The sequence below is a fragment of the Pichia kudriavzevii genome, chromosome 4, assembly GCF_003054445.1.
Source record: "Pichia kudriavzevii chromosome 4, complete sequence".
NCBI lineage: Eukaryota > Fungi > Ascomycota > Pichiomycetes > Pichiales > Pichiaceae > Pichia > Pichia kudriavzevii.
In genome coordinates, this window is record NC_042509.1 from 835,610 (window position 1) to 858,867 (window position 23,258).

The 23,258-nt window shown below is 40.1% G+C and overlaps 12 protein-coding genes across 12 annotated transcripts; 7 read left to right on the forward strand and 5 right to left on the reverse strand.

The window, feature by feature from the left end:
• Positions 1-141: 141 nt before the first annotated feature.
• Positions 142-2,382, reverse strand: C5L36_0D04060 (uncharacterized protein; the record flags this gene model as incomplete). Its single annotated transcript, XM_029467292.1, has 1 exon — positions 142-2,382. One exon carries the CDS (start codon positions 2,380-2,382, stop codon positions 142-144), a length of 2,241 nt encoding a protein of 746 aa, XP_029323152.1.
• Positions 2,383-2,602: 220 nt separating this feature from the next.
• Positions 2,603-4,717, reverse strand: C5L36_0D04070 (uncharacterized protein; the record flags this gene model as incomplete). The annotated part of the gene is made up of 1 exon (XM_029467293.1): positions 2,603-4,717. The coding sequence occupies one exon, from the start codon at positions 4,715-4,717 to the stop codon at positions 2,603-2,605; it is 2,115 nt and encodes a 704-aa protein (XP_029323153.1).
• Positions 4,718-4,817: 100 nt separating this feature from the next.
• Positions 4,818-7,592, forward strand: C5L36_0D04080 (uncharacterized protein; the record flags this gene model as incomplete). The annotated part of the gene is made up of 1 exon (XM_029467294.1): positions 4,818-7,592. The coding sequence occupies one exon, from the start codon at positions 4,818-4,820 to the stop codon at positions 7,590-7,592; it is 2,775 nt and encodes a 924-aa protein (XP_029323154.1).
• A 171-nt stretch (positions 7,593-7,763) lies between these two features.
• On the forward strand, positions 7,764-9,284 carry C5L36_0D04090 (uncharacterized protein; the record flags this gene model as incomplete). Its single annotated transcript, XM_029467295.1, has 1 exon — positions 7,764-9,284. The coding sequence occupies one exon, from the start codon at positions 7,764-7,766 to the stop codon at positions 9,282-9,284; it is 1,521 nt and encodes a 506-aa protein (XP_029323155.1).
• Positions 9,285-9,575: 291 nt separating this feature from the next.
• On the forward strand, positions 9,576-10,259 carry C5L36_0D04100 (uncharacterized protein; the record flags this gene model as incomplete). The annotated part of the gene is made up of 1 exon (XM_029467296.1): positions 9,576-10,259. One exon carries the CDS (start codon positions 9,576-9,578, stop codon positions 10,257-10,259), a length of 684 nt encoding a protein of 227 aa, XP_029323156.1.
• Positions 10,260-10,847: 588 nt separating this feature from the next.
• Positions 10,848-11,662, forward strand: C5L36_0D04110 (uncharacterized protein; the record flags this gene model as incomplete). Its single annotated transcript, XM_029467297.1, has 2 exons — positions 10,848-10,866; positions 11,358-11,662. The coding sequence occupies 2 exons, from the start codon at positions 10,848-10,850 to the stop codon at positions 11,660-11,662; spliced, it is 324 nt and encodes a 107-aa protein (XP_029323157.1).
• A 345-nt stretch (positions 11,663-12,007) lies between these two features.
• C5L36_0D04115 (uncharacterized protein) lies at positions 12,008-12,552 on the forward strand (the record flags this gene model as incomplete). Its single annotated transcript, XM_029467298.1, has 2 exons — positions 12,008-12,055; positions 12,154-12,552. 2 exons carry the CDS (start codon positions 12,008-12,010, stop codon positions 12,550-12,552), a joined length of 447 nt encoding a protein of 148 aa, XP_029323158.1.
• A 261-nt stretch (positions 12,553-12,813) lies between these two features.
• On the reverse strand, positions 12,814-15,333 carry C5L36_0D04120 (uncharacterized protein; the record flags this gene model as incomplete). Its single annotated transcript, XM_029467299.1, has 1 exon — positions 12,814-15,333. The coding sequence occupies one exon, from the start codon at positions 15,331-15,333 to the stop codon at positions 12,814-12,816; it is 2,520 nt and encodes an 839-aa protein (XP_029323159.1).
• A 500-nt stretch (positions 15,334-15,833) lies between these two features.
• On the reverse strand, positions 15,834-16,892 carry C5L36_0D04130 (uncharacterized protein; the record flags this gene model as incomplete). The annotated part of the gene is made up of 1 exon (XM_029467300.1): positions 15,834-16,892. The coding sequence occupies one exon, from the start codon at positions 16,890-16,892 to the stop codon at positions 15,834-15,836; it is 1,059 nt and encodes a 352-aa protein (XP_029323160.1).
• A 212-nt stretch (positions 16,893-17,104) lies between these two features.
• Positions 17,105-19,759, forward strand: C5L36_0D04140 (uncharacterized protein; the record flags this gene model as incomplete). Its single annotated transcript, XM_029467301.1, has 1 exon — positions 17,105-19,759. One exon carries the CDS (start codon positions 17,105-17,107, stop codon positions 19,757-19,759), a length of 2,655 nt encoding a protein of 884 aa, XP_029323161.1.
• Positions 19,760-19,900: 141 nt separating this feature from the next.
• C5L36_0D04145 (uncharacterized protein) lies at positions 19,901-20,536 on the forward strand (the record flags this gene model as incomplete). The annotated part of the gene is made up of 2 exons (XM_029467302.1): positions 19,901-19,998; positions 20,068-20,536. The coding sequence occupies 2 exons, from the start codon at positions 19,901-19,903 to the stop codon at positions 20,534-20,536; spliced, it is 567 nt and encodes a 188-aa protein (XP_029323162.1).
• A 72-nt stretch (positions 20,537-20,608) lies between these two features.
• On the reverse strand, positions 20,609-23,083 carry C5L36_0D04150 (uncharacterized protein; the record flags this gene model as incomplete). Its single annotated transcript, XM_029467303.1, has 1 exon — positions 20,609-23,083. One exon carries the CDS (start codon positions 23,081-23,083, stop codon positions 20,609-20,611), a length of 2,475 nt encoding a protein of 824 aa, XP_029323163.1.
• Between the last annotated feature and the right edge of the window lie 175 nt (positions 23,084-23,258).

Genomic DNA, 23,258 nt, shown 5'->3' on the forward strand with positions numbered 1-23,258 from the left:
CCAGTTGCAATTTCGATTTCTCACAAAAGCTGTAAAGCTGAGGAAAAATTCGTCCTAAAAGAATTTTACAAAAAGAAAAGAAAAAAAAAAAAAAAAACTACCTCTCTATGTGCGTGATCGTCGCGCCGAATAAACAGATATTTAGCCAAATGGCGTTTCCGAAGTTCGAGTCTCTTCCTTTTGTATAATAATCTCCCTTGAGAGTAGTCCACGCAGTTCAGTACTGACGGTGTGTTTTAATGGGTTTCCATTGCTATTTTCGGGACTGCCATTTGTCGTATTTTGTGACTGAAGTTTTGTAGCATTACGATCAATAAGTTCAACCATTTGCTTGAATTTGATAAAGAGCAACTCTGCACGTGTGAGTAAATCACCTATATCCAAGGAACCACTTAAATCATTGATGTATCGTAGAATACCATCAAAACCTTTCAAGGTTTGAATGATGATCTTTGAATGTTTTTGCAGGATTGCTAATGCAAAGAATAAGATGAACTGCGATGAATAGTAGTCTGTCCACATCACTTCCCACAATTCCATGGTATCGTAGAATGATACCTCTCTTTTGAACCATACTAGAAGCATGCGGAAAAAGAAGAATAAGTTGTTGGCATCATATTTTTCCAAATGTATGTATAAATCAGGAAGCATAAATTGAACTAGTTCTGTTAAGGTAACCATTTGAGTTTTCATACCACTCAAGTCTCTAACAAAGTTTCTCTCCATTCTCTCCATAAACCTCTGGAAAGCCCAAAATGTCATCGTTTCATCTCGAAACACAAAATATAGAGGAGATAGTAGATCACTCATTCCCTGAACGTATCCCAAGTTATAATTAATCTCATTATAAGAAAAGAGAATGTCTCTAAGCACAACCAAATTTTTGTTGTAGAACAGACTGGTATCATTTTCATCATCGTATTCCAAGGCATCATCTTCTTCCTGTTCTTCCTTACTTGCAGCAAATAGTTCAATATCCCGGTCCGTTCTTTTCAAATCCTTATAAATCCTGGCCTTTTGGTCTTTCCAAAAAGCATCATTTTTCTGTTTGGTCAAATCTGCCATCCAGTTGTTCTTATACTCTGCATAATTGTTTTCTAAAGTTTTCCGTAGTTGCTTTCTCTCATTTGCCGTCGTATCCCAAGGATATACGCCCAACAAAAGTGGCCACGCCTCCTCCCTTACACCCATTTCTAAGCCACAATGGAACACTTGTTCCAGTACCTCATCTACAGTGTATTGTAAACATCCATTGGAATCAAAAAAAGAGTCCCACTTTTCTTTGTTAATAGGTTCCTTTCTGGCTGCTTTCGAAACTTCCAATGGCGTTAGTTCAACAAAACCATCACCTAGTTCGGCGGATATCAACTCCTTATAATAGCCATTGCCTATTATCATTTTTCGATTTCTTTCAGCCTCCTCTTGTACATTTAAAGCCCATTTAGCTAGATATATGTTGGCACTGTCAAATTCATCTGTTATCTGTCTGATCTCTGGCCGTTCAATAAACTGTTGGATAGTTTGTGGCAACAATTTATTATCAATCGCCTTGTTGATGTTATTTTTTGTAAACCCAGTAATAGAAGCCAAACCCGTTAAGACTTTCCACTTTGCTGAATTCAGAAAGTGGTTAAAATTTGACCTTAGATCAAGATTTGCGCCATTTTCACTCTGATCGAGTATATTGGGAACAAAGTTAAGAGCATCTTCACCTGTGCAATTGACCAAAAACATACCCGATTCAAGTGTGCTTTCCTTCAAATCCGCATAATTTCTTAAGCAACTAAGAAAACGATCGCCTCCCCAATAGAGAGAATTCCCATTGATACTGTTATCAGAAAAAGGGTTGAATGTTTTTCTCTTTAATTGCTGTTCTCTCTTAGTACCAGGAGATTCGTCGTCATGGAAAAATAGTGATGGCAACCTATCTCCTTCATGCTTTGGATGTAATACAATTGAACCTTCCCATAAGTTGGAAGTCTTTGGCCGAACTTGTATGGAGTACAACTGATTTATACTCACACCAAAGGCATAAGATGAAATTGAGGATAGTTTTGGTCGATCAATAAACTTTTTAACCTTAGGCTTGTTTGAATTATGACCTTGAGAGTCCATTGTATCGTTTGACGCCGAGGAGTAGAAATCAAACTTCTCACCATCTAACCCGTACAAATCAAAATAAACTAACGCTTCTCTGTCAGTGGGAGAGAGATCCGTCTCAGGGATAAATGCGATGATAAGTTCTTCATTGGTTGAAGTAGGAAAGGGCTTTATTATTGTGAGAAACCCACATACGTTATCTTTTTTCGACGAAGTTAAGTGTAAATACACTTTTGACTTTGCATAAAGTACCTGTCCTTTGCCTGGTGGAAACTTTGTCATTCTGCTAATATGCTAGTCGTTACAAAATAAACAATAAAACTGGGGCAAATGATCTACAAAATCAGGAAAAGAAATCGAACGAGCTGCATGCTTTATCGAATATCGACTGTCAACCCAGCCTCAATAGCTAAAAATCTATAAAAGTAAAGGGGGCTCAGCTATGCGAAAGCTCTCTGAATTATTGTCTATAGTTCCAGAACTTATATGTAGATATATTACTCTAGGCGTCATCTTCCAAAAACACTTTGAAGCACTCACTAGTATCTCTATTGACACTAATGTCATCTCTCTCTGTGTAAAAGGAGGGGTTCCTACCTCTTACAGATATGCTGCATGTTTTCAAGCTCATAATTTTTTGAGGGAACGGCAGTTTCCTCTTGGTCCTGTCGTTACCAGTGTTTTCGGTAAGTTCAAAAATTAGGTTCACATGAATATAGTAGTAGTCTTTAGCAATATACTTACCATTGTTGGGAGTTGCTTTTTTAAATTGAAATCGTTTAACTCTTATTTTCTTCCGACCTTTAAACAACCCGAGATCTACAGACGATGAGTCCATATTAATAATGTTTTTGCTTTCTTTACTTGTTGAATTTGTATGGAAATACGCCAGATCAAAAGACCCGCTAGAGAAGTTAGATGTGCATTCAATCGAGATTTTAACGTTTGATACGTTATAGTAAGTACCACCCATTAGAGCATACGATGGCATATCATTGAATTCGAGAGACATAAGTAAGCTATTAAAATTCCTTCTATAACACACTATAGGGACCATATCAGTGGCGTCATTGCATTTCAAGTATTTCTCGTTGATGTAAAATTTACCATCTAATGAGGACAGAAACTCAAAGTGCACCTCTTGGTCAACCTGGTTGAACACTTTGAAATCTTGTGTTCTTTCATTCACTAGCAAATCAAGATAATGCTTTTTCGATCTATTTAAATGGCTTTGAGGGAATGGCTCATTATTGGTGTTTTTGTCATTGAAAGCATGTCCATAAGGACCGTCCGATGAAACATTCCTTTGGGTTTTTTCAACATGGTAATCCCCCTGAGGTTCATTTAGTAACTGGAAGTTATTTTTCGAATATGGCGAAGAGAAAGACTGCATTGCCTGATAATGGTGTGGTAAGTTGTGGTGAGTCGGATTTTCATAAAAATTATGCTCTACAGAATGTAAATTCTCAGGTTGTTGTTGGTAGGAAGGATTGTTTTGTATATATAGCGGCTGTTGAAGCTGTTGTTGTTGTTGTTGTTGCTGTTGCTGCTGGGCCACATTTGAAGATTGTTGCGACTGAAGCTGATAATGAGATGAATAATAATGATGCCTGTTTGAACTGGAAGTCGAGTCACCTTCATAAGGTACATGCATAAGAGGAGGCTGTTGTCGCTGGGACAGAGGGAGCTGTGGGTATGAGAATGTTTGGGGAGCTTGGAACGCTTGAGTGACGGGAGATGTATAGCCTCTTACTTGTTGATCAGAGTAAATTTGATGAGATTTATGGAGTTGATGGTTAGAATGTGAAGACTGAGGATATACTTGATTTTGAACTTCCATTTTACGCTGCTGGTCGTAATCAGGAGGAAATACCAGTTTACTCTCTTCGGGCTGCAATAGAGGTTCTTCCTGTATTGAGCTTTGACTCAGTTGTTGTTCCTGCTCATTATTAAGTCGATATACCGAATTGAGTGAATTCTGCAGTTGGTTAAAATGTTTCTGTGATTCCGTCCCACGAATTGTATTCCGATTGCTAACGATCATCTCATCTTTTCTCTCCATTTCAAAAGTCGTAAATTTCCCATTATCACCCTTATCGAGAACATTAAGTGGTGATTCACTGGCGATGGCGCTGTGGATATTAATTAGGTCCTTAGTTACATTATTCAAATAGGAAGTGGACCTATATGGTAAAAGTGATGATTCGTTAAGTTGACTGTGCTGTTGTTGTGGTGGTTGTGGTTGTGTATTGCTGATTAAAGAATTATCTCCTTCAGTTCTTGTTTCATCCGCAGGCTGGATGTATACAAACTTTTTAGCATGCTTTGCATATGGATTATTAGAATTTATATGCCCTACTTTTGGTCTTTGCAAAATCATTGTTTTGAATTCTTTATACTTTGTAGCAGTTTCATTGAGGTTTAACGAGTGTGAATTTCCGGTAATGTACGGAGAAAGGTCAATGTGGGAAAGAAACATCGTGTTGTACATCCCTCTTACTGTTTGAGGATTACCTGTACTGCTCATTATTATTCTATGGGTAAACTGGATGGATAATGTAGTATGTGTGTTTTTTTGATCCTGTTTATGGATAGTGTCTGAATCCAATGTTATCATTTGAAAGTCAATTGGTGTTTTTGCAGATGAACAATAGAATTTCAAAAATTACACATAACAAAAAAAAAAATAGAAAATAAATCGCTCGCCAAATGTTGAAATGAAAATCAAAACAAAACAGGCGTATAAGATTTTCGTGTTCTGGCTTGAAAACTTTCTAATGGCCAAGCTCCAGGAAGTTTTCGATAATTCTGGAGGGGAGTCACAGATGATGCCTGATATCTTTTCATCCTTGAATGAAAAGCAGAAACAGGCGCTTGTGACAACAAAAGATTCTGTTTTGCAGATTATAGCTGGTCCAGGTACCGGTAAAACAAAGTTGTTGGTAGCAAGAGTGGCGTACTTGTTGCTTCATTTCAAACTAGAACCATCACAGGTTATTGTTACTACGTTTACAAAGAAGGCTGCTAATGAAATGAAAGAAAGATTAGAGATTCTTTGTCAGAACCGCCATGATATAAATCTAAAAATGCTACATATAGGCACTTTCCACTCCATTTGCTATGGATATTTAAATTATTATGGGCATTTATTAGGCATCAATAGGGGCTTCAAACTTGCAGATAAGAAAGACCAGACAGATTTATTGAAGAAAGCCATAGAAAAAATAAACTCCGATGAACTTAAATCGGATAAGTCTACTGTTAAGGCAATTCAGTCATATATATCTAGGCAAAAATCACTGGGACGTCATCCGGAAGATGTGCCTATATCAGATACGGATGTGGATCAAACAAAGCTGTACTATCAAGTTTATGAGCAATATCATCAGCTTTTGATAAAGAATAATTTAATGGACTTCGATGATATATTAGTCTACACAGAGAAGCTACTCGATCTGAGGCCAGACATAGCAACTCACGTGAAACATGTTTTGGTTGACGAATTCCAGGATACAAACACTATTCAGCTGCGCTTGGTGTTTAAGTTAACAAGATATTGCAACAACAACATGACTGTGGTTGGTGATGCAGATCAATCTATTTATGGATTCAGAAATGCCACTTACGAAAATTTCAAAATCATGGAAAATATGATGAAGGAGCAGGGAAGAAACTTTGTGAAAATTACTTTAGATCAAAACTACCGTTCGACTAGTTCTATCCTTAAGTTGGCCGAGCAAGTTATGGCTCAACAACAGGATAGAGAACCGAAGAAGTTAAATTCTAACAAACCAGGCGGTGGTCCGGTATTTTATGCACACTTGCCATCCCCAAAGGACGAGCCTGCGTTCATTTCAGATATGGTTAATCACCATTTAAAAGATGAAGATAGTTTGTTCACGTATAAAGACATTGCAATTATTGTTAGAGTTTCAAGGAAGTTTTTGTCTATAGAAAGAGAACTTTTCAGGCGTGGAATACCGTATAGAATTGTGAAAGGTTTTTCATTTTGGGAATTAAGGGAAATATCTATGACTATTGATCTTCTGAAAATTATTGGGCTAGATGATTGGTTGTCGTTTAAGCGTGTTATCGATTGGTTTTGCGATGGAATTGGTCCTAAAATGATTGAGAAGTTCGAGAATATAATATTCTATCCTGGGGTAGTTGATGCAAGACCATACCAAACACTCGTTGAGTTGGCCGCTGGCAAGAGACCAGGGGTGCCACCAAAAGCACGTGCGTCTTTAATTAGCTTGATTAGTAAAATCAAAGAATGCCGTGACGTCTTGCTTACCGAATCAAAGGAAAAGTTTTACCATTGCGTATGCTCCAAGTTCAAAATAACAGAGATTGCATGTAAGAAGAAAAGTGCTAGTAAGGATGAAGAAGAAGTCCGGAAAGAAGTATCTGAAAATCTCGTCGAGTTAAAGAACCAATTTGTTTCATATAACCCCGAACAGGACGAATTTCTTAAAAGAGCGCAAGAGGATGTGTTTCAAAAACAAGACCTCAATCTTAGGTCGGTTAAGGTTGAAAGCTCTGAAGACAACGAAGAAATTAAAACTGTACAAATGGAAGATGAAATAAACATCCGAAATGACAGTAAGACACCAATGGAACTCAAGCTGGAATTTCTTTTGAACTTTCTAGACCACATTTATTTAGCCGAGAGTGTTGCTATGGATGACAAGGCCGATGATGAAACAGGTCCTGGTAGGATTACTTTGACTACTATTCACGCTGCAAAAGGCCTAGAGTGGCCAATTGTCTTTCTTCCGGCATTGATAAACGGCATTCTGCCTTCAAATCACGCACTAACAGAACAAAATGACACGAGACAACAGGCTTTAGATGAGGAAAGACGCTGTTTTTATGTGGCGCTGACCAGAGCTAAGGAATATCTATATTTATCCTCATATTCAACTAACGATTATATGCCAGCCGAAGCATCACAGTTTATCAGAAGCCTTCCTGAGGACTTATATGTCAATTTAAGTCCAAATGCGAATTTTGGTATTCAGGGTATGAACCTAAGAAATTTTGCAAGTGTACAGTATACTGACAGCCTTTCTACGATCACCAACAATGCCACAAAGTACTTGCAATCAGGAACTGTTCCGCAAACATGTGTGCAGGACGTTTCTGCTATGTATCAAAGATCGAATAATATTGCTAGCAGTGCTGTTCTTTCGAGTTTGCCAGCAAGATCTGCTGCTGGATCCTTAAAAAGAAACCCCACAGTTGAACATACCTATATACCCATATCTAGATCTACATCTGTTGGCCAGTTACCACCACGTGCAACTCCTCCACCGACTAGGTCTTTGACACAGACCAATTCCACAGCCACTACTTTGAGGATAAACCCAGTTACAGGGGCACCTTTAAGCAGCACTGTTGGAGTTGGGAAACCCAAAAAACGGTTAGGAATGCGACGTCCAAAGTTGATTATCTCCAAGCCTTTAGCATCTAGAAAGCCTGAAGTTTGAGATAAGTTAATGGCTGTGCTGTTCATGTTTTTTTTTTTTTTTTTTTTTTTCACTCCACAAAAAAATATATGTACATTACTTTTTTTTTTCCATGAATCAATGATTTTTCTTTTTTTTTTGTTACAGCCCAGAGCTTTAGTTCTATACACCTAACCGGATTGGCAATCAGAAATGTCAACTTTAGTTCCACCGCAATCTAAAAGACAGAAAAGGGAGGCCCAACAACCCCGTGAAGTCGATATTATCCCTTCCGATTTACCTAATGTTTTAGTGAAATTCCAGGCATCAGACACCGGTGAATCAGTTGGTAGTTCCATCAGAGTTCCGGGAGCAATCACAGAGAAACAGCTTGAAGAATTACTTAACGAGCTGAATGGGAATTCGGATGATCCTGTTCCATATACGTTTTCTTTAGAAACTGAAAATGACTTAGTTGATATTAAGGATAATCTATATACTTCTGTTCTTAAGCCAGGTTTGAAAACAACAGAAGATTTCATGACATTAGTGTATACCCCAAGAGCAATTTTTAAAGTCAAACCAGTGACTAGATCTTCTGCAACTATTACCGGTCATGGATCGACTATTCTAGCCTCTCAGTTTGCACCTAATACAAGTGACAAATTAGTTACGGGTGCTGGTGACTCAACTGCAAGAATATGGGATTGTAACACTCAAACTATACAAAAAACCTTGAGTGGACATAGTAATTGGGTTTTATGTGTTCAATGGTCGCCCAGGGGGGACGTGATTGCTACAGGTTCCATGGACTCAACAATCCGATTATGGGATGCGAAAACTGGTTCATGTTTGGCAACTTTGTTAGGTCACACCAAATATATCAGTTATTTATGTTGGGAGCCGATTCATTTGGTGAAGCCAGGTATGAAGCCTAGATTGGTATCAGGATCGAAAGACGGATCGATCAAAATTTGGGATACGGGTGCAATGCGTTGTTTAATGACCATGTCCGGACACGCCAGCACTGTGTCTTGTGTGAAATGGGGAGGTCTCGGATATATCTATTCTGCATCTCATGATAAGACGATCAGAGTTTGGGATGGAAATGATGGTAAGTGTACGCAAATACTGAAAGCTCATGCACATTGGGTGAATCATTTGGCGTTATCTACCGATTCGGTTTTGAGATTAGGTGCCTTTGATCACACTGGCGAAGAACCTAAAAGTGAAGAAGATGAAAAGGAAAGAGCCAGAAAGAACTTTGAGAAGGTTGCTAAGATTGGAGGGAAATTAGTTGAAAGGTTAGTTACAGCTAGTGATGATTTTACTATGTTTCTATGGGAACCTACTAAATCCAGCAAACCAATCTGTAGAATGACAGGACACCAAAAATTGGTTAATCATGTTTCCTTTTCCCCAGATGGTAGATACGTAACGTCATCATCTTTTGACAATTCAATCAAATTATGGGATGGTAGAGATGGCAAATTTATTGCTACATTCCGTGGTCATGTTGCACCAGTATACCAAACATCTTGGTCTTCTGATTGTAGATTATTGGTCAGTTGCTCCAAAGATACAACCTTGAAAGTATGGGATGTCAAGACTAGAAAATTAATGTCTGATTTACCTGGCCATCAAGATGAGATCTACACAGTTGATTGGTCTGTTGATGGTAAAAGAGTCGCCAGCGGTGGCAAAGACAAGACCGTCCGGATTTGGACACACTAATGTTGCTATCACTGAAAGTTTGAAATTATGTATACTAGTTATAAGTCGGTGAACAGTAACATGGTATGTAGATGACTTTTTGCGTCTTACAGGTATGAAGTACACGTAGTTCCAGTTAGAAAGCACGATTTCTCTTGAACTTCACGCGTCATTTTTTTTTTTTTGCCAATTGTAGAAAGACAACTGCTATAATTCCAACATGGAAAACATGGAATTCAAAGATATGGCATCAGAATTAACAGTTAACACCGATAAAAAAGCTTGTGAACAAGTGCTACGAGTCTAAACAGAATGAGTATGAACAAATCTTCGGTGAAATATCCTAAAGTTTCACTGATTGTTGCAACATTAATGCCGGAGCTTGGAATAGGCTATAAAGGACAACTACCATGGAGTTTGAAGCAAGAGATGAAGTATTTCCGCAAATTGACAACTACAACGATCGACCCAGATAAGAGAAATGCTGTTGTAATGGGTAGAAAGACGTATAATTCAATACCACCTAAATTCAGACCCTTAAAAAACAGACTCAATGTAGTTTTGACCAGAAATCCAAAATCTTTAGTAGAGGAAATGAAGGAGGAGCTTGATGCAAACAAGGGCCATTTACAAATATCAGGTTCACTACCAAATACTTTACAAGAGCTAAAGAAAGCTGAAGATAATGGTGCCATTGAGGAGATTTTCATAATTGGTGGTGCAGAAGTTTATAATCAGCTCATGAGAGAAAACTACGATCTAATTGATTGTATCTACTTGACCGAGGTACGAAATGAAGAGACATTAGATATGGATGCATTCTTTGAACTTGATCAGAGTAAGTGGTCCAAATGCGAGAGTGCGGTATTGCATTGTGAACTCGAAGCCAAAAAACTACATAAAGAGTTTGAGCTGGTTGGGAATAATGAAAATGGGTTTACATACGATTTCACCCTTTGGAAAAAAAAAGGATTGACTGCCCATAAAGTGGAGTAAACTTGTATAGTAACCATTTATCCTGCAACAACCATTCCTAAGGAACAACCATTCCTAAGGAACAACCATTCCTAAGGAACAACCATTCCTAAGGAACAACCATTCCTAAGGAACAAAAATAATGATTCTGTATCCACCCCGTACTTCTCAGTTTATTCAAGCTTATCATGGCTACTTAACTAAATTTAAACAAAATTAAACTAATCTATTCGAAGTTTCTGAAAAACAATACGTTTGTTTACTGTACCTAAACCCTCAATGTATCACGTGCATTAACCAAGGGCAACACTTCCAGGAAACCCGCGCACCATACACACAAGTTTTCTGTGCACGCCTCTGTGTGCAATGTTGAAGGGCCGCGCTAGAAGCACCTCTAAGCAGGGAATTGTGCGACCACCCCCACCAGAGTCAGTTCGGTTGTGACTGTGACGGCTCGAGGAAGTGGCGATTACCCACTGCGGAAGGGCTCACTCTGTGAGATGGTGAGGATTGTGAATTTTTTACAATATGGATAACATTTATCAAATATTGAAAGAATCCAACACCTTTTGAGATACATTCTATCGTCAGATACTATTGATTAACAAAATGGCTGAATCTCACAGATGTATGTATCAAAATTATTACTAGGAAGCAATTTTAAGGTGATGTTTTAAATGAAAGATATGAGAACCTCTACAAATGATGGAAGGGATAAATACATGTGAAATTTTATACTACTAATTAGAGAGCTTGCTTTACCTGTTCTTATTAATCAAGTTTAGGTATGCCAAAATACCTATTAAATATATTTCAGTGTTTTCAATCTGAGACGAAATATTTGTAGCGGTGCCCAATGGAAAAGAGATGATGCGTAAAGTTTTGACTAGAGCAACAAAACAATAAATTGAGCACCATTGACATTTGAAATAAAAATAAATATTAAAGGAAAGACAAGCCAAGATACTGAAAGGAACAATTTGATGATCCATTTGCATATATGGAAACATGCTACTTTGACTTTTGTTTATTCAGCACCTTTTTTTCTACCAATATTTTTACAAGTTGTACTAATATGACACGATACTAACACCACACCTTTTTTTTGTTTTATTATAGTATACGTCAAGGGTAAGCACGTCTCCTACCAAAGATCTAAGAATGTCACCAACCCAAACACTTCTTTAATCAAAATTGAAGGTGTCGCTGACAAGGACGCTGCAAAGTTCTACCTCGGTAAGAGAGTTGCATACGTTTACAAGGCATCTAACGAAGTTAGAGGTACCAAGATCAGATGTATGTGGGGTAAGATTACCAGAGCTCACGGTAACAATGGTTTAGTCAGAGCTCAATTCAAGAACAACTTACCAGCAAAGACTTTCGGTGCATCCGTTAGAATCATGCTCTACCCATCCAACATCTAAGTTTTCTAGCCATTTACTTTGTCTCCTATATAAATCAATACTTACAATGTATAAGTCTAATGTGATTATATATCATCAATAAGTTATATTAGTTAAGGTATGTGTACATGTACGCCATGGTGGCTGCAAAATGCAATACGCCCATTAACGACGCGTCGACAGCAAGAAGAAGAAAATAGGGATATTGTGATTAGCCAAAACACCCGTGCACATCCACTTTGCCATATGAGAACTCGAATAAGAAATGAGGACCTTCAATTTTAGTTGTGCTGAAGCTTAAAGGAATGAGGTTCACATCGTCTTGCATCTCTTTGAGTTCTGACACACACTAGCAAATAAACGAAAATGGCTATTCCTTGGGAAGGTTTGATTCCTTACGGTCTTATTTTAGCAGTATGTAGAGGTCCATCTATTTGCTTGTTATAGAGAAAAAACAATAGCTGTGCAAAATACTAACTTGATTGTCTTGATGACGACTTTTATTATCATAGTTCTTCTCACTAGCAGGTGGTGGTATGAATGCAATTACCATTGCATCATTGACACGTAATGCACAAGGACCAACACATGAATCTAAATATGCAGTTGAAACAGAAGATAAAGATTGGGTTAGACCAAGAACAAAAACTGATCAATGGGACAAATATTTAGCAGTTCGTGATTTGAGATTGACTGGTTCTTTCAGAGGCCAAAAGGCAGAACCAGAGGCTGAAGAAGCATTTGAGACTAACTCTGTTGTGTTTGCTTCAAACACTTTGAAACCTTGGGTGTTAAGAAAGCACCTTATCATGAAGAACTCACCATCAAAGTGGATGAAGAAGTACCACTCTGAGAGAGAACAACAATGGGAATCTGTTAAGGAAAATTATTTGAGAAGCATGCAGAAATAGACTCTCTATATTTGAATAGTCTGATTAGCTTCCTCATATATTCGTCTTTTATTTATTTTTATACGCCAAACCTAACTATTTATTCATAACATTACAATTCAATTAGTATTACACCAAATCAAAATAGTGATCAAATTAAGGAATTAACATAAAAAGAAAAATACATGTAGAAATATAGAATTAAAGTTGTTTAATAATAAAAAAAACACAAACTGTAAACCCAGAAGTAGTGACAATTGATGTAGAAAAGAGGATAAGGGGTTATATTCTCATGCTACGACGCTTGAAAAAGTCCATAACTTTCCGTGCAGTTGAGGTTTCTCTTTCCACTCTGTCTGCTTTCTTACTATCATGCACATTTACACTCGATACTCGACGTTCTGATTTATTAGTTGAAGCTTCTGTATATTTGTTATTAGTCTTGGCAGACTTTGCATTTGAGTTTGAATTTGCATGTGCAGTTGCAGTTGAGCTAGCATTTGGATTCGAACTCGAAACATTCCTTGATTTCGCTTCATATTCTGGATGCGGTGAAAGGGGGGATCGTTTATTCAAAGTCAGGGGTTCTGAAGGCCCAGGTGTAGTCTGATAAAAGGATAGCAAACTAAAACGTTTGTATTTTGGATTCTCAATAGTTGGTTGAGGCTTGATATCCTCATTGGGAAGGATATTAGAACTAGAACTTGGTAAATTCTCTTTTTCAGAATCATCATTTTCAATAATTGTTGAATCCGGATCATTGTTGTTATTAGCTGCGCTTGTCTTAGTGTTAATAGTTTCAACATCTTCGTTAAAAAATTTGATTTTATCTGAAATAATTGGTGATGTCGCTGAAGGCTTATTAAGAGAAAGGGTATCAAAAGATTTGGTTATAGATTCCAATTGGCCTGTCTGGGTGTTCGTTTGGTCATCGTCAACTGATTCAGGTATCACCATTTCTTTAAGTGAAGTTGAAATTAGGGATTCGGATGTTGACGAGTAAACACTACTATTAGCTATCTTCACACGTGAGGTACCAGTATTTAGCTTTAATGAACCTTCTGAATGGTTTGTACTAGAGAGATAAGACAAATCTGATGGGGTAAAGTTAGAAGCATAGGAAGGGTGATATGAGGTTGGTCTTGGTTTATTAATTCTCGACGAGGGTAACTTTGTTGTTGATGAGTGTGTGTTTGAAGAGGGCTTGTTAAATATTGGAGTTGGTGGAGGCAATACATTTGATATTTTAGAATGTTCCGGACTTTCTTTGATTGTCTCAAAATTCCTATTCTTATTATTAGTATTGAGGTTGATATTATTCATGTTATTGCTATTGTTAATGCTGATACTACTGATACTATTATTGCTGTTGTCAACAGTAAAAATGTTAGCAGTATCCGAAAGTAACGGAACAAAAGATATTGGCCTTTGCTTGGTATTTTTAACCGGCGTTGTCAGAATCTCAGAAGAGCCATTACTATAACGTTTTTTCTTCTCTGTGTCTGCTTCCACCACTGCTTGTAGTACCAAACTTGCAGCAGAGCCTGATCTTGAATGCCTAGTTATTCCTTGGTTTATTTGATCTGAAGAAGAGTCCATGGAAATGGTCATGGAGTTTTTCAATGGTGAGGAAATCGGAGAACTATCATCTGAAGGAATTGCAACAGTCTTTGAGGTCTGAGGAGCAGCAGGATTGGAATAAAGTAAAGATTTGACATTTTGAGTGGAGTAAGGTCTATGCGAAGTAGGTTTGTTTAGCATTAGAGATGCTGAAGTTGGGTTTTCCATCAATGACATTCTTCGGTTATTATAATTATCTTGTTGGTGGGCAAGTAGTTTGGAAGTCCTATAATTTTTGTCCCATTCAATAGGTGAGACTGATAGGAAAGGCATATGCGGTGCTAGCCACCTATGAGTTGTTACTTCTTTGAGTGATATTCTCCTCTTTGGGTTAGAAACCAAAATTCTTCTCAATAAATCTCTTGGGGTTGGTTGAATGTACTCAGGGAATGTTAAAGATGTATGAGTTATGTAATGGTATAGCCTTGCGATGTTTGACCCGTCGGGGTTTTCAGGATCATCATCAAAGGGTAGGTAGCCGGCCAACATGGCGTAGAGAATCACACCACAAGACCAAACGTCGACTTTGCGGGCCTCGTAAGGGTGATTACTAACGACCAATTCTGGTGCAGCATAACAAGGAGATCCACAGCTGGTTTTCATTAGGTCATTTGCAGAATTTTGGAAAGTATTTACAAAGCCAAAATCTGTAATGATTATATTTTTATGTTTGTCCAGTAGTAGGTTTTCTAGCTTCAAGTCTCTATGGACGATACCTTTGGAATGCATATAATTAACACCGGATACAAGCTGAGCGAATAATCGACATGCCATGGACTCCTTGAGGTATCGATGATCAAGAATATAGTCAAACAATTCACCTCCAGAAGCATATTCCAAGACTATTCCAATGTATTTATCATTCTGTAAAACTTCGACTAGCCTGACAATGTTCGGGTGCCTCAACTTCTTCAAGGCACTGATTTCTCTGTATATTTTCTCCTCCTTCTGAGAACCAGTTGGAATAGAGTCCCTCTTGATCAACTTGATGGCCGCCTGTGAAGGGAGTTTCCCGTCTTTTCTCCACCCAAGCTTGACTTTACCAAACTCGCCCTCACCAAGTGTGGATCCTAATACGTAGTTGCCAAACCTAACTTCACGATGCGGCTTCCTTTTCCCAGTTGACCCATCAATGTGTTTCTTCTGATGCGGAGGTATCTCCACCGTTGCGTATTGGGACATGCTGTATGCTGTGCTATGTTGGTGTTATGGGTAATGGTCTTGGTCTCGGTATTGGTCTTGATTTTGGTATTGGTGTTGGGTTTGTTCGACGGCTGGAATGGCTTGACGGTTTATTGATTTGTAAACAACTCTTTAAGATGGTCCTCATCTGCTTGAGGCTGCATACGTTTTGCGGGTCGCTCTCTTGACTAATCTGTCTCTATTTTTTTTTTGTTTGTTTACACCAAAATGTGAGCGCGTTTTGTTTACATTTCATTTTGACAGCTACTTCCCTCTTTGATGCTTCCACTATGTGCACTGCCAGAACAGAGAGTTAATAGATTTACATGTCTACCAATTACGCCATTAAGTAAAATTCCAGATTGCCACTGCATTTATATATTCATCACTCATTATGACCTTGATGAATGAGAAACAGGAGGCACTGGACAAGACAATTATAGAGATAGTGGGGGTGGAGGGGCCATCAAGATCAAAGCAAGACAAGACAAGATAACAAACTACTCCTTCAGCATAAACTCTCCACGTAGGGCGTCCACTAGACTGTCCACCTTACGCGGGCCCAACCCGTCTACGTTTTCCAATGCCGAAGCGTCAGCATGCAAAACCACGTCTCTTATCGATCCAAACTGGGCAAGCAGGCGTTGCGAATCTCTTGTGTTTATTGCACGTATGCTCTTCAAAGACCCAATGGCACCCTCCAATGCCGTCTGGGCCTCTTTCCCCGCTATGAGTTTCCCCACCGACGCCCGGGCTGTAGTCGATGAGGACGCAACTGCCCTTAAATTGTTCAGATACGTAGCCCCTTCAATGTTTGAATGTGCCACAAGTAACGTCAGGGAGTTTCGTATTGCAAACTTGTTCAGCTCAACTAATGGTGCCTGGAAATTTTCCGTGTCTATTAATAGCAAAACAATTATAGTGTTCCCCGGTTCGAACCGCGCGTGGCGCACTTTCTGGAGTCGAGTTGATATATATTCTGGATGGAGCTGGTGGTACTTTGTAGAGAGGAAAAGAACGGCACAGGACGGGGAGAGCTGGTAGTCAACGTCTCTCAAGAGTGGGGAAGTCTCATAGAATGTGAGGTGTTCCAAGAGGGGGTTCCCTGTTTGGGAGCGAGACACAAGGATGGTCCTGCTTGTGCGTTTGGAGAATGTGCTTCTTGCAGTAGACGTGGAGGTAGATGTAGATGTAGATGTAGATGTAGATGTAGATGTAGATGTAGGTATGGTTCCAACTTGGGCATTCCGGTTGGTAGTTAAGTCGGGACGTCTTGAAACAGGCGGGGGCAGACTGGCCCCCTGACCAACCTTTTGTCTCTTGTGGCTCATGTCAGTGTCTTGGTTCGTTAAGGCAGAACTACCATTTTCAAACTCGTCTCGCATACGCCCCACAGCAGCAAGCACAGACGCCATCGATGAGCTATCCATGTTGATCTCCTTTGCAGTCTTGTCGTTGTTATCCATAATACCTTTAACGATGCAAGACAAACAAACTTTTCTACGATTCAAAGTTGGTACAATCCAATGTTCAAGGGAAGGAATGGATAAGAGTCGCATTTCCCAATTTCTCTAATCTCTCTCGCTCAAACGAGCCTTGACCATATCTGGATACTTTCTCAGTCTGTCCCAAATTGGAGTTTGATGTATTTTGTATATTTGGTGCGTTTTGGTTATTTTTTTTTTCCTCCCTTTGATAAATGGCAATAGTGTATTGTAACTAGAACTACCAACGTTAACTTCTTGAATATCCAACCCTTCCTCGTAAAGATATGGATGCCACACTAACGTCGACCACAGACATGGTCTTTGACGACCGTGTCCGTGTTTTCCAAAACTTCTTGAGCACGAGAGTGAATGATGTTCCAATTTATGAGCGTGAAATCCAACGTATGTTAAGGTCACGTAAGAAGAGATTGCCAATTAATATCGATGAACTGAGACGATTCGACCCCCGCTTTGCAGAAGGTCTACTAGACACCCCGGCAGACTATTTTCCTGCTGCTCTAAAGGCATTGAATGAGACTGTTTTGGCCCTCTATAACCCCGTGGAAATGCCCGGCATCGATAAAGTGGACGAAGATGACTATTATCTCTCATTTGTTGGCTCGTTTGGAGCCTACTCTGTCTCTCCAAGGACAATCAACTCCTCATACTTGTCAAAGATGGTTTCTATTGAGGGAATCGTCACTAGGGCATCACTTGTTAGACCCAAAATCGTCAAATCAGTTCACTATAATGAACGTAAAAACTTCTTTTTCTCCAGGTCATATCAGGATCAAACGACAAGCTTTGATCCAATCAATACTCCTGCAATTTACCCCACAGAGGACCCAGAAGGTAATAAGTTGGAAACTGAATATGGGTTGTGTAGATATAGAGACCATCAAACCATCACCATCCAAGAATTGCCTGAATTGGCCCCTCCGGGTCAATTGCCTAGATCTTTGGATGTGATTCTGGATGATGATCTTGCAGACTCGTGTAAGCCCGGAGATAGAATACAGGTTATTGGTATATACAGATCTCTTGGTGGTGGTCTCAATGACAACGGTGCATTCAAAGTAGTCATTTTGGCTAATTCGGTTTATCAATTACACGCACTCTCCACTTCTTCAAGAGTGAGTGAAAACTTAACAACCGCTGATATTGATAACATCGTTAGGTTGTCTCGTAAGCGTCAAATTTTTGACTTACTATCAGAATCTCTAGCTCCTTCAATTTATGGTCATTCTTATATTAAAAAGGCTATTTTATTGATGCTTCTCGGTGGTACCTCGAAAACATTGGATAATGGTGCTAGATTAAGAGGTGATATAAACATACTTATGGTTGGTGACCCTTCTACTGCCAAATCTCAGATGTTAAGGTTTGTTTTGAACACCGCTCCCTTGGCCATTACAACAACAGGTAGAGGTTCTTCAGGTGTCGGTTTGACCGCTGCAGTTACAACCGACAAAGAAACTGGTGAGCGAAGACTAGAAGCGGGTGCCATGGTTTTGGCTGATCAAGGTATCGTGTGTATCGACGAGTTTGATAAGATGAACGATATAGATAGAGTTGCAATTCATGAAGTCATGGAACAACAAACAATCACCATATCTAAAGCTGGTATTCATACTTCACTTAATGCTAGATGTGCGGTGTTTGCGGCAGCTAATCCAATCTTCGGCCAGTATGATACATTCAAAACTCCCCAGCAAAATATCGCATTGCCCGATTCTCTATTATCCAGATTTGATTTGTTATTTATCGTCACTGATGATATCAACGATGAGCGTGATAGGAGAATCAGTGAGCATGTTATGAACATGCACAGGTATATTCCTCAAGGTTACAGTGAAGGTGAACCCATTAGAGATAAGTCCAACATCAGGCTAGCTGTTGGTGATCACGAGTTGGAAGAAACTGGAGACAAATCCTCGAAAGTTTTCCTTAAATACAACCCCAGCTTACATGCAGGTGTTACGGTGAAAACATCCAAGGGTGAAACACGTCCACTAGTTTTGACAATTCCATTTTTGAAAAAGTACATCCAATATGCTAAAACCAAGGAACCAATAATGAGTGAACATGCCAAGAATTTGATTGTGGATATTTATGCAAGTTTAAGAAATGATGAGAATACTAAAAACTCTAGAACAACTCCGATCACTGCAAGAACTTTGGAAACTCTTATCCGGTTGGCAACGGCACATGCTAAAATTAGATTATCCGCCACAATCAATGTTAAAGATGTTAAAATAGCTGAAGAGTTGTTACGTTTCTCTCTATTTAAAGAAGTCAACAAAAAATCTTCCCAAAACAGTTCTAATAAATCACCAAGGAAAAAGAGGAAAACCAATGTTGATGGGGCAGAACTATCATCCGAAGAAGAAGATGATGATGAAGGAGTACATGATGGACGTGAGGAGCATAATATCTTATCAACAGCACAACCAAATTTGCAACCAAGATCACCTTCTAGAATAACGAGATCTTTGCGTTCGAATGCAGACGTAGTAATACATGAAGATAAAGATGTGGAAAATGTCAGGCGTGGATTGCAAAATCTCGAGACCTCTCCAACTTCGAATAAGGAGAATATCATACCCGTTGAAGATACGACACCTACGAGGTCAACCACCCGGGGTATTCAACTTACAGAATCCACGACTTTGCAACCGGTTGAAGTTGAAGGGGCGGAAAATGAACATTTTGATGGTGAAATTTCCGAAAACAGATACCAGCTTTTCAAGAGGACATTATCAGTTATACTACGAAATGATAAAAGAGATCAATATCTAATCTCAGAGTTGTCAGAGCTTATCAATGGTCAACTATCTCAAGAAGACCGGTTTGGCCCAGCCGAAAGTCAGGCTGCATTACATCTACTAGAGATTGATAATGTCGTGATGACCTCTGAAAATTATGTTTATCCAATTTGATGTGATCTAAGCCTGTAGCCTTTGTATAATTACTGTGTACTGTATTTTTTTCTCAACCTCGACTTTTCTTGTCATGATTTGTCATCCTGTAACTAGAAGTTCCTGCAACTGTATCTTTTCAGCCTCTAGAAAGAGACAAGTATGGCTGAAGATAAACACGAGAAGAATCAGGTTCCCACAGGAATGCCCACCTTTGGTGCATCCGGGAGAAAGATAATCTATGATGAAAATGGAAAACCGTAAGTATGATACATGTGTCAAGTTTGAGAATTGTTGTTTAGACGTTCAGTTACTAACCTATAGTATAGTTGCCGTTCATGTAATACCCTATTGGACTTCCGGAGTGTTACCAAAAACTCTTCATTGGTCACACCCGCAAAGGCAGCTGCAGGTGTTGCTGCAACCTCTGCCGCAGGTACCACAGATATCACCGCAAATGATTGTCCTCCAGACGTTGAAGAACTAGGTAGATCTACATGGACTTTGCTACATTCGATTGCTGCAACGTACCCTGAAAACCCAACTCCTGAACAAAAAAACTACCTGAAGAGCTTTATAACTTCGTTTTCCCACTTATACCCCTGCTTTTACTGTGCCGATGATTTCAGAGAGAACATTAGAAAGGACGAGGTTAAGGTTGGGAATAGAGACGAATTTGGCCAATGGTTGTGTGATCAGCATAATATCGTTAATGAGAAATTAGGCAAGCCAAAGTTTGATTGTAAGCTATGGAAAGAAAGATGGAAAGATGGATGGAAAGATGGTAGATGTGATTAAGTTTTAGATTATCATTTATTTCATACTTGTACATAATAGTGGATTACAGAATAAAACGTTACACCATTTGACCTAAAAATCAGAAAGATTTAGCGGCATACTGCTTCCTCTACCACTCGGATATAACTTGATCCTACCTTCGTATTTATGAGGTTTAGGTATATCTATCTGATTTTCGAATTTGAATCTTGGGTTTTCAATTTTTAAACTTCCGCTCGCTTTTGTAGAGCCAGCGTTTGATGTAGCTAACTGTGCCCCATTACTTGAGCCAGTGATTGTATAAGCCGAAACGTCTATCTTTCTAATCTGGTTACCAGCAATTTGTTGCTGCACAATCTGATCTGTAGTTTGTGTATTGCTTGGTCCACGTTGGTGATGATATTTTCCAAGCTTCAATTTAGATCCAATTCCTCCAAATAGTCCTTCTTGATGTTTAACAACTGGTTGCACTGGTTCTGAATTCAGGTTTAAGCACGAAAGGTCTGGTGCATTATTTAAAGATGGATCCACAGAAGAAGGAGCAGGGGCAGATGGCGGAGGAGGTGGCGGCGGTGCTTTCTTTTTTGTGCTAACTGTAGAAGAAGAAAAGACACTGATAGAATCTGAAGTATCAGGTTGCAACGGGGTATGTGCAAGTGTGGATACCGCTGTTTTTTGTTGTGGAGGGGGTGGAGGAGGATGCGAGAGAGAGGAGGGAGGAGACGGAGTCGACATTGGTGGAACTTGCGGTGGTTGTGGCGGTGGCGGCGATGGAGCGCCGGTACTTGAAGGTATACTTGGAGGTATACTTGGCGGTATACTTGGGGGGACCGGAGGTGCAGATGATAATGAATGAGAAGCAGATGTCTCTTTTGAAAAAGCGTTGGTGGGTATTGTCTTCGGAGGAGAGGTATGTTGAGGAGGAACAGAAGGCGCCACAGGAGGAGTTGATGAAGATGGTTTCTGGTGAGTTCTCTTCATAATCTCATCTAACAATGGATTCCCGCTAGGTTGAGGAGTAGAAGGTACTGATGGTACAGAGCTCTTTACTTCGATAGTTTCTTGGGCCGGTGGTGCACTTGTTGTTTGCTTTTTCTTCTGGGCAACTATGTTATCATCAACAACAAATTTATCGTTTCTACGCTGGTTTATTTCATCAAGAAAAGGTAAACCTCCACCTAAACCTGATGTTTTAGGAGCAGATGAAGTAATCTTTGAGGATGAGGAGCCGGAAATAGCAGGAGGAGCAGGAGGAGCAGGAGGAGCAGGAGGAGCAGGAGGAGCAGGAGGAGCAGGAGGAGCAGGAGGAGCAGGAGGAGCAGGAGGAGCAGGAGGAGGTGAGGGTGCACAAGAAGATGGCAGTGGGGGAGCATTAGAAGATGGCAGTGGAGGAGCACTAGAAGATGGCAGTGGAGGAGGTTGCGGTGACGACCTACTTGGCAATGGTGAACGTGGCTTTGGCGAATTTGTAAAAGGAGAAGGTGATGCAAAAGGCCTATTTGGCAAGCGAGTGTTTGTTGCTAAAGCAGGAGGAGGAGGAGCAGACGGTAGATTCGGTGGATTTGGTGCATGAGAGGAAGGCACAGGAGGTGCCGAGGTTAAAGGCAGTGAAGGATCCTTGTGTTGTGGTGATGGTGGAATGCCTCCGCTAGCTTTTGAGACCTTTGCATCATCAACAACAAACCGGTCATCTCTTCTCTTGTTGATTTCATTTAAAAATGGTAGTCCACCGGCTGTAATTGGAGGAGCCGATGCGCCTGATGATGGTTTTGACGGAGCAGGAGGAGCATTACCACTAAGTGGTGGTGGTGGTGGAGGAGGAGGAGGTTGTGGTGATGAAGATGACGAAGCAGATGGTAAAGCGTTTCCCGACGGAAGAGGTGGAGGAGTGGATCCAGGAAGAGGTGGAGCCGATAGGGAAGGTAGCTGTGGTGGAGCAGACGATTTTGGGAAGGCTGTATTTGGTCTTTTGGAGGGGACGTTTGGTCTCTGTGAAGGCAATGAGGGTGTCGATGGAGCATTGAAGGAAGGAATCGATGGTGCCGAAGCTGAGGGAAGAGGAGGAGCTGGTGTTGGGGGAGCAGGCGGTATGGATGGAGGTGAAGCAGACGGTAAGGACGGTGGTAGAGCAGACGGTATGGAGGGGACGCCATTTGTAGTTGGTGGTTTAGAAGATCTTCCTATGGGTCTCCCCGTTGGAACCGAAGGTGCTGAACCAGGAGAAGAAGTAGGGTTCCTTGGTTTGGACACATGTTTGAGTTTTGGAATACCACCGGCAAATATATCTCCCAGTTGTGGAGCCATTGAAGGGACTGCTGGTGCCGAGGGGCCACTGGCGGGAACCATTGGCGACATTGGAGGTGCAGCATTTGAAGGTGAAGAGCCACCAACAAGCGGGGCAGACCTGTCGTTAGTGACGGCCTTCTTCAAGGTTTTCCCCTTTCTGATATCGCCAAGTAAGGCGTTTCGATCTGGAGTGACTTTGGGGAGTCCTCCCGCTGACGACGCTGGCGGCGCTGCCGGCGCCATTGGTGGAGGAGGTGGAGGAGGAGGTGGTGGGGGTGGCATCTGTGTCTAAAGAGATGTTAGCCTTGTCGTTAAATAGCTGTTGGAGCACACTCCAAGAGATACATATCTGTATTCTTTACAAAGTACCAGTCTGTAAAATGCGATTCGGCTTCACAGAGGAGTTGATGTGGATTTCTCACACTTTCGTGAGAAAACAAAAAAACAGTGAAATTCA